The sequence below is a fragment of the Macaca nemestrina genome, chromosome 2, assembly GCF_043159975.1.
Source record: "Macaca nemestrina isolate mMacNem1 chromosome 2, mMacNem.hap1, whole genome shotgun sequence".
NCBI lineage: Eukaryota > Metazoa > Chordata > Mammalia > Primates > Cercopithecidae > Macaca > Macaca nemestrina.
In genome coordinates, this window is record NC_092126.1 from 64,140,097 (window position 1) to 64,150,595 (window position 10,499).

The 10,499-nt window shown below is 40.3% G+C and overlaps 1 protein-coding gene across 4 annotated transcripts in view; it reads right to left on the reverse strand.

Moving 5' to 3' along the window:
• LOC105488516 (serine palmitoyltransferase small subunit B) overlaps positions 1-8,620 on the reverse strand; it is a 35,221-nt gene extending 26,601 nt beyond the window's left edge. For 2 of the 4 annotated variants that reach the window (XM_071091194.1, XM_071091193.1), the window contains exon 1: positions 7,601-8,599. Coding sequence is in view for 1 of the 4 variants with exons in the window: in XM_071091192.1 (XP_070947293.1) it covers positions 7,965-8,471 (507 nt within the window). In the remaining 3 variants the exon portion in view is untranslated. Of the gene's footprint in view, positions 1-7,600 lie in introns of all 4 variants that reach the window. The other 2 variants (XM_024794965.2, XM_071091192.1) reach the window with 2 other exon arrangements.
• Between the last annotated feature and the right edge of the window lie 1,879 nt (positions 8,621-10,499).

Genomic DNA, 10,499 nt, shown 5'->3' on the forward strand with positions numbered 1-10,499 from the left:
TTTGTTTATTTATAGTTTTAACCACTGTTAAAACCATACCTGCTCTTATAGACATAAAATATCCCCTGAAATATCACAATAAAAATTATAAAATATTATGAAAAATGTAGACACCCATAATTTTACCATTTTAAAAAAACTTTGTATATTGTTAACACTTTGGATTTTTTTTCTATGCATGTTTTTCTTTCACACTTGGTTGTAATCAAAATTTGTATTTAATTCTGTATTCTGATTTTTTCAATTAATTTTGCTCAAAGGGATTTTCAAATATCTTTACACAGTTTTCTAATCATCTTTCTAATGATTGCATTAGGCTAAATTTCAAGGTACCTCAAGATTTATTCCATTCGTACCACAAACATTTATTGGTCACTACTATAAGCTTAGCATTGTTTTAGGTACTTTACAAAAACTTCTACCCCTGTGCATTCTATGGGAAAATGACACAGGATGTATAGATGGTATATGAAAAAAAAAAAATCCATAAAATCTCTAATTCAGTGCTATTACTATCCTAGTGTTAAATATTTCAGTTTTTCATTAGGTTGCTGATTATCAGCCAAGGCAGTAAAAAAAAATGTGTATATGTTTGTGTAGATCCTGTGGCAGGTTTAAATCTATTAAACTTAAACTACTTTTTTTTTTTTTTTAATTTCTCTATCTAAACAGATATACAGCAGTCATAGCCTAGTAATAATGCCAGAAATATTTTGAGACTAAAAGAAAGTTCTGCCTGGATAGTTGATCTATTTTCAGTGGATCAGCCTGGACAGCTTCTATTTTCAGTGGGCCTGGGCATGTGCGCCCGGCAGCACCTGGATATTGACATGCTTTCCTTCATGTGTGATGGCTCCGAATTCAGAGATCCCACAGTCATCAAAGGTCCCTATCTAAGTAATTAAAATAAAAATGTTTTTGAGTGAGATTTGAAATTTCCTATGAGGATCCCTTTGGTAGGGGAAGAGCCCAAGCATATTCTCTCAGATAGAAGTAGAAGAAAGCAGCAAAGTTACTGGGTTTCCATATGTTGGTCACAGGTTAGCTTTTCATCTCATTTAGATGGTAATAGATAACTCCATACGAGGAGGCACTATGCTAATTTTGATTAAAGGTCACGCATAGAAAAAAGCATTAGATTTTCAACAGAAACAAAAAGATAATACAACACCCTTAGGTTTAGATAAGACTAAACTTCAAATAGGATACAGCCATATATATATATATATTTTAATTATTTTTGCTTTGTTTTCTACTTCTTCATCAGTGAACATTCATTGATGCTTATTTCTATGAGACACAATTAGAATGTTCCAGGACATAAACATAAACTAATATTTTGGCTATCTATGGGGAATGTAAGTGTGGTATTATTACCCCAGAAAAGTTGCTGTGGACATGACATCTTGAGCTTTTTTCCGCTTTCTTTTTTTTTGAATCATTTTAACTTTCTTTTTCAATAGGGTACTTACATTTATTCCCAAATTCTCTTTTTAATATTTTTATAGATATTGAACTCAAAGTGATAACTTTAGCTTGGAATTGCTAATTGACATCCTTTGATCTTATAATGGAGCTGAAAGAGTAGGGATGCAATACTTAAATAGCAAAGTGTCACCTGGAAACTGCCATTTTATACTGGTAACAGTAGTAGATATTTATTGAGCAACTTATGTTTCAGAAGTTTGGTAAGCACTTTAAATGAATTTCTTTATGCAATTCACTTAACGACAGTATAACAGATGCACTACTTCTATACCTGTTTTACCAATGAGGAAATTGGGGCACTGGGAAATTTTAAAACTGGCCCAAAGTCTCATGGTGAATGCAGAGCACACACTCTTAACCACTCTCTCAGGCTGCCTCTCTATATAAGGAGTTCTGATCATAACCTGGCAAATCATTTATCCATCCTTCCAGCCAGCTAGCCACTGAGTCAAGTATTTAGCAAGGATGTAGGAGGGATATAAACTGTCAATAAGATAGACACGGTCACTGTCCTTGGGCTGCTTTCTAGAGAAGAGGAGGAACAATTAAGCAAGCACCCACACCCAGTGTGGTTTATGCTATGATAGGGAATGTAAGGTACTCAGGGGCAGAGAAGAAGACTCTAAGCTAGTCTGGAGGAGGTGTCAGGTCGGCAGATCAGAAAGTTGTCCTTATTCCTGTGTTCTCAGACATTTTGTCACAAAAGGCATATAACATATCCTCAGAGGGAAAGGTCTTTGAAATAGGGTCCTCTTCTGTCTTGTTACCTGAGGGCCTGCCGCATAGTAGCTGGTCAATGAAAATTTGTTGAATGAATGAATGAGAATTCTAATGCTCCATAATAACTCCATTGTGACAGGGGGTCTTTTGACTTATTTCTAACTTTATCTTTATTCTGAATATTCTTAAACACTTTTCCTCTAAGTCTGAAATAAATGTATCCTTTTGACTTGCGAATTCAAGTCTCTGCTCCCTTTTAAGCCATTACTAAAAGCTCTAGTCCATGAAAGCTGCTGCACCCATAATATTTCACTAGAAAGAGACCTCCCCGGGTCTCTTTTAAACCAAGTGCCCTGAAGTAGGAATTCTGGGACAATCTGGTAAAGCGGAGACTGGTTGCTTTTTCCCTCTTTTTTTCAGCTGGTCTGTGGGATTTGATGCTCTGCTCACTTTCCATAGTTCTGAAAGACTTGTTCTCCATTTACCTGGGCATGGTGGCCTGGAAATTTCTCTTACCTCACTTCTCCCCAACTCTTTCACTCTTCAAACGGTATTAACTTTGGGGAACTAGTTCTTAATTATTTACCACACACTTCTCTGGAAGACTGTAAGAATCCAGGACGAAACTAGAGGAAGAGGCCAAAAGTAAACTGAAAGAACAGGCTAATGATTTCTCTGAGCAAGAATTTTTGTTATTATAATGCAGTGATTTACATAGGTTGTAATTCTCGAGAGCAGGTGTTGGGTTATGTCTTCCTTATGCCTGCTTGGAATGCCTTTGTGCTAATGTGCTATTTTTTCTGATGAAACAACAGCAAATATAGGCAGCAAAATAATGTTGGTGGTTGAAGCTAATGGCAAGGGGAAACCAAAGCTTCCCAGGGGAAGAGAGAAGTTAACTGGGAGCTAGTAATCTTTTTGGCGAGTTACAGTGGCCAGGTTTGTATGTGATTTTACATTTTTCTAATTGCATCATCTTAATTCCTAGCCTGATCCCACTATTTAAAATTGTACCTCATTCTTTTCTCCATTTTATGTTTCTTCAGAGCCCTTATCTTCATTATGTGATTTACTTACTATTATTAATGTCTGACATATTGGGAATTTTTGTCTGTTTCGTTTATTACTTATCCAGGGCCTAGAAGTGACCTGGTACAGGGTAGGTGTGCCATAGTTCATTTATCTGTTGGATAAATGAATTATTAATTCTGATGAAAGCAATATTTTAAAAGTAACTATAATCAAGTTTTTTCATACATGTATTGATTTTATAAACAAATGGCTGAGCTGGGCACAGTGGCTCATGCCTGTAATCCTAGCACTTTAGGAGGCCAAGGTGTGTGGATCACCTGATGGCAGGAGTTTGAGACCAGCCTGGCCAACATAGTGAAACCCCATCTCTACTAAAATACAAAAAAAAATTTAGCCGGGCATGGTGGCAGACGCCTGCAATCCCAGCTACTGGGGAGGCTGAGGCAGGACAATCGCTTGAACCTGGGAGGCGGAGGTTACAGTGAGCTGAGATCACACCATTGCACTCCAGCCTGGGCAAAAAGAGTGAAACTCTGTCTCAAAATAAATAAATAAAAAAAAATAAAGTAAGTTGCTGAACATTAAAAATTATTTTATATAAATCTTGTAATTAGACAAAATATTACAGTGGACTTCTACAAAAGCTTTGATAGTCAAAACCCACACGAATCAGCATGATATGCTCCTCAAAAACATACACATGGAAGAATAAGCCTGTGCTGGTGAGAATGGAAAATCCTGAGGTTTCCTGAAGCCAGTAGACTTGAATCCCTAAAGCTAAGGGTACGGTTTGTTTCAATGAACTTATAACTGTCTGGCAGCAAGGCTGAGGCTGCTTGCCACCCCCATGACACTCTGAGGCTCACTAGTTTTATATTTCTATTTCTGTACAAAACATTATCATTTGATTTCGTGGTTCTTAGTACAGGATCAGGCAGCTTGTGGGAACTCAAAACATAAAAGATGAATAGAGGAACATATTAATTATTTGGGAGTGTCTCCTGCATTTGAGGTTGACATAATCACAGCAGGTGCTTTCTGACAATGACATGTTAGTATGCTGTGAAGACTTCAGTGGCTGCTCCAGTTTTTCCTCTTCCCAAGACTCTCTGGCTTTTAGGGCCAATCTAGTGTAGGCAGAACTGGGCTAATCTGAGTAGAAGGCAAGTACACTTTTGGCTGAGATCCGGGTACCTTCCTCTGTCACCCAGTGTGGGCCTGAACAAACTCAACCGCTGGCCTGAATCACTGATAAAGGACTAGACATATCTAGAAGTAGGAGGAACAAGTGGCCTCACAGGTCCTGGGTTAATATAACGAGTGGATGAGTTCAAAAAGATAGAGCATTGCAAGTGAGTTCTTTGTAGGACTGTACTAATGGCATCTGACTTAATTCTAAATGGAGAAAAGTTTGGGCAGGCAGGTCAACATATGTGAATCACATAGTTGTGTGACACCTGTGAAATTCTTAAATATTTCGTATATTTTAACGTGGTCACTGGGGGAAAAGCCTCACATAAACTATTGGTCAAATGGTACATGGGGACTCATCAACTCTAACTTTTAAACCCATTTGTTCTTTTAACACTCTGGAAAATTTTTTAAAACCAGCTTTATTGAGATACTTTATTGAGATATTGACAATTTACCTACTTAAAGTACACAATTCAACAGTTTTTAGTATATTTACAGTATTGCAACCATCATGACAGTCAATTTTAGACTATTTGCATCACTCCAAGAAGACACCCTGTACCCTTTAGTCACTCCCCTTTTCTCCCTAATCTTACCTTCTACTCCAGTCTCAGGAAACAACTAATCTACTTTCTCTGTAGATTTGCCTATTGTGGATATTTTATGTAAATAAATCATATAATACGTGGTCTTCTTTCACTTAACATAATCTCTTCAATGTTCACCCATGTTGTAGTGTGTATCAGCCACATGATTTTCATTGCTGCATAATATTTTGTCATTTCATTCCATACTACATTTTATTTATCCATTCATCATTCAGTAGACAACTTGGGTTGTTTCAATCAACTTGTAATGCTCAATCAATGAGTAATGCTGCTATGAACATTTGTGTACAGTTCTTGAATGGACATAAGTTTTCAGTTCTGTTGAATATATGCCTAGGAGTGGAATTGTTTGATTATGTGGTAAATCTATTTTCAACTTTTTGAGGAACAATCAAACTCTCTTCCATAGCAATTGCACCATTTTACATCCCCACCAGCAATACCAGCAATATGTGACAGTTCAATTTTCCCTACATCTTACTAACACTTGCTATTATCTATTTTTATTTGTTTGTTTGTTTGTTTGTTTTTTGGTGATAGCCGTTCTGGTTGGTGTGAAGTGGGATCGTATTGTGGTTTTGATTTGATTTTCATTTCCCTAACCACTAATGGCTAGTAAACACCTTCTCATGTGTAAATTGGCTGTTTGTACCTGCTCTTTGGAGAAATGTCTATTCAAATTTTTTGTCCCTTTTAAAATGGGTTATTTGTGTTTTTGTTGTTGAGTTCTTCATTCTCTGCCTTAAGAGTGGAGGATGGTTGGAGGAAGAGAGTCTCAGACCTCTCAGTTGCTCTCATCTAGAATAGAGCTCTGAAACTCAAAGCTGGGGATGATGAGTAATGCTGGTAGTCTCCTTCTCTCAGGGTATACTGTAGACGAGAGTCTAGGTTGAGAGGGGGCCCTGTGTTATTGGCTGCACCCATCCATAGTGGAACATCATCACACTCAACGGGAGAGGGCGGGGAAACATATTGTGGTTCAAGCGTCACAATTGTTTGCAGTTCTTACTGAAATATAAGAGATTGTCTTGAATATATATTTTCTTCATGCTATATGTTCTCAGGACAATTTCCAGGAACTTTAAATGGTTATTTATCTATAATTTTCACTAGTTATTGTTGTTTTTAGGGAGTGGATTTGAAAAGCTCTTCACATCACCATTCTGGAAGTGAGTCCCGTTTGGATCATTTTTTATGAAATGAATATTTTGTTTCTTTTATACTTGGTGGTAAAATAGTGGTAAAACTCTCTTTATAATTAGCATAGTAGAGATAGAATTGCTGTATAATTACAAAGGGTAGTTTTTATAAAGTATTTGCAAATTTACAGTGAATTAAGAAAACCAATGAGAGTTGAGGACTGGTTGACTTTCAACTTCAAATTGACTTTCAACTTCAAATCTAGTCAAATTCTAGAATGTCCATGTTTTGACAAATAATTTTTAACTTATTGCCATTAAACAGTTGTAAAACAAATCTGAATAACGAGAGTGACAGTGCATTTCATACTACAGCTTGTTGGTTTTGGTCTAGTTATCTGTGTATAAAGCCATCACAGTCATTGAAAAAGTCACCAAAATGACCTGTTTTAAACAGCATAGGAATAATTCAGATGTGGAAATCAAGTTATTAAAAATTCAACATTTTTGTGTATACATTTTAAAAGTTCACTAGCAAAAATGACCATGTATTTTCTAATTTTTGTCTAATTCAAAATAAGTACTGCACCACAAACTATTTTTGAAAACCAACTTTCCCAACTCCCCTGATGCAGTTATTTGGACTTTGGGGGCTAAGTCTTACTTTTAACAATTCTTCAAACTCCTTATCTGATTATGCACTGGGCTCATATGTGAATTGCCAACCAGCTGAATGTCACTTTAGTTGAAACAAATCTGGAGTCCAACTCATATTTAAAACACTTCTCTAAACATTTCCCCACCTTCACCATCCCCACGGCAAAGGTAACTATTCAGCTAACTCTAGCTGGCTGTCTTTTGGTGAAGAAGTTTGGTTACTTATAAAGGATCACTTAAGTATCTTTGAGAAAATACATACTGCTTAATACTTACAAGAGAATGTTAAAATGTATTCCTTGTTGGAAATTCTTCACTTTTTGGCAGGTGGCTTGTGTGTACTATTGCCTAAAGTACAGTAGTTTAAGTAGCTTATGGGCAGAGAGGGATTGTATAAGACCATGGAACCAGGTAAAGATGAATATTTAAGAAGGAAACCAAGCACATCCCAATGATATTTTCCTGAGTAGTTAATGGACTACACAAAGGTAAATAGTGAAAATAGCAAAGTAATTTTCTCTTCTTTTAGTTTGGAAAGTTTCAGTGTTAAAGTTTGGCTTCTATTGAGTGAAACATCTTAGTTTCCCACATAGTGAAAGGTAAATGGAAAAATCCATCAATTCTGAAAATTGTAATGCAGTTAAATAATAAACTGATAAATTGCATTAAAGCTCAGTATTAATTTTTTCTCCTATAGAGACAGGAATTCTATCCTACTAAAGCTACTTAACAGTTCAAGTAGGTATTTTGGAAGATGCTTACCTCCTAGTTGGGTGTATCTCCCTGCGGCTTAGGTGAGCGCCGAGGCTTTGGCTCCTCCCCAGCTGCTGCGAGCTTCCCACTGTGCCGGGCGCCTGGGAGCCTCCCGGAGTTAGGTGTTCGGCCCCGCCCTCAGGACTATTGCTAAAACTCAAATTCTACCCGGCTAATTCCGGTGATTAATTATTGACAAAAGGAAAACACTCCTACGCAAACTTGTGTCCAACCGCACTGCTCCCAGCGACTCCTTCCAGAAGGGAATGCCTGCTGCAACACTCCCCTCCCCCCCTTGCTCTATGGTCCCAACTTCTCAAACGCTGCCACTCTCAGTCCTGGGCGATCAGACTGGTCCTTGGAGGAATGCAGCTCAACGACTTCTACATTTTAAAATTTGGTTTTCTGCAGCTCGTTCGCACTTCTCCAGAGACAAGCCTCTCGGGAGGGGGCGCTTTCCCAGTGCAGGTGAAGCAGGGGCTCCGAGAGCAACAGAGGCGGCTGAGGCGTCGCTGTCACCTCCGGCTGCTGCAGTAAAACCCCGAGCCGAGGCGGCGACGGGGAGGAGGGGATAGGGAGGCGCCCTCCCCCGCGCTGGGGCTGGGATCCCCGACACTACTGAAGGGGCACGTCCTTTGGCTGTGGTAGAGGGGCGGGCCGATAAACAGGAGGTGAGAAGGTGGGAGCTCTGGGGCTTTAGCCTAAGCCGCGTTAAAGCGCCCAGGGAAAGCCCGCGCCCAGCATCCACCGGGCTGCAGACTTCGGCAAGGGGGCGAAGAAGCCCTGGTGTAAGCAGAACAGGACTGCGTCTGAAAGTCGGCATCAGGCTGCTAAGTGAGCCAAGGGCTCGGGCTGGGGCAGCGGGCGGCCAAGCAAGCATCCCACCTCATTTGTTTGTCAAAAACCGAAGAAAACAAAGCCTTTTAGCACTGGCAGCTAATTTTGGTGCCTCTGAACGTGTGAAACGCCCCTCCCCGCCTCACTCGCATCCTGCCCCCTTGCCCGCGGTAGCTGGGAGGTTAATCTTTAAAAAGGTGGACTCCGCCGGGGAAACAGATGAAAGGATCGTTTCCGGAGAACTTGTGTGTGTGCCCACTCACAAGTGCAGATAATTAATCTGGGCCCGGACTGCGGCAGCAGGGCAAACTGGGGAAAGAGGGCTGGGAGGCGGCCCGGTGGTGCAGAGACGCGCAGCGCCTGCTTCCGCGGCCCCCGGGCTGGCGTGCCCTGCGCTTACGCTCCGCGCTCGAATATCTTCCCCGGAGGGCTCGGAACCAGCGCGAGCACCTTCCCTGGAAGCCCACATCCATCACCCAGCGATCTCCTCTCCATCGAGAGCAGGGCTTGCTGAGAGTGGCGGAGGACCTTGAAGGCTCCCAGCTCTGTATCTCCGTGGCGGAGACGCTTTCTGCTCGAGGCCCAGGGGAGACCGGGAGCGAAAGCCTCTTCTGATGAATGAGCATTTGGGCAGTATCTGCCCATCAGCCCCCACTGCCGAAGGAGGAGACACTGCACATGCTCGGCCAGGGCTGATGGCGCTAAAGCGCGAATTTTGGCTGCTGGCAGGTCTCTGCTCATCCTCAACGCGCTTTCAGCGGATTCCACACTGCCAGGGCTACCAAGAGGGAGGCTCAAACGTTATTGGGCGGTGGTATCTCCATGCAGGAGGGAGGATGTCCCCAGAGGAAGCTAAAGGTAGATGGGGGCAGGGAAGGGAACCAATAGAAACAGAGCACCTGCTTGGAGTCCCTGTTAGCCATTTTACATAGTTATCATTTCCTTCTGCTCCCGTGTCTAAATAGCAGCAACCACTGTTAGTGTTATTTATTTCTTTATCACATTCCTTATCTCTTGGCTTCTCCCGACACACCTTGCAATGCTGGCAGGGTAGATATGACCACTCAGGGCATGTAGATCAGGAAATAGAAACCCTAAGAAACGACTTTGCCGGGGCTACCAAGTCCATCTGTAGTGACGCCAATTCTATTTACACTGGTAAATCTTATTTTTCATTATCTATTTTCCCTCCCTTGGTTGTGACACTCCACCCTCCACACTGTGATTGCACATTTGTGGAAATATAGAAATAGACGTTGTTGGCAAAGGTTTGTGAAATGGATGTGAGACCTTGCAACTACTCCAACTGGAGGTTGGGGGAAACTGGTACAGCTGGCAGATGTATTCAGACCATTAAAAATAATCTGAAATAACACACACGTATTATAACCACACACAGGAACACCTTTATGAATATCTTAGCAACTCCAAATGGAGAATAAATATTCCATGTTTTCCATACAGCTATAGAATATTCTCGAAACTTAACTAGATCACAAACTATAGGTCAACACTTTTATTTTTATTTTTATATTGGAGACCTGGCTCACTCTGTCGCCCAGATTGGAGTGCAGAGGCATGGTCACAGTTCACTACAATCTCAGCCTCCTGAGCTCAAGTGATCCTCCCACCTCAGCCTCCTGTGTAGGTGAGACTACAGGCACGTGCCACCACACCCAGCTATTTTCTAAATTCCTTGTAGAGATGGGGTCTCATTTTGTTGCCCAGGCTTAGGTCAACACATTTTAAAAGGCAGAAATCATACAGACCACATCATCCATCAAAATACAATAAGGATAAGATTAACAACAAACATTTATCCTGATTGATATACTATGGAAATTTAAAGATGCTTTGAATCTGTATAAAAAAGCACAAATGGGAAAATTACAAACTCTTTAGGAACAGAAGAAAAACAAAAATCCTACATAATAAAATAGAGAGAATATAGAAAAGCCAAATATTCTATGAAATTATACACTAAATGTCTTTATTGCAAAACAATGTACAAAGAGATTTAGAAAAAAATTATGAAATAATTATGTTAACTAATAAAGCTAACAGCAGAAAA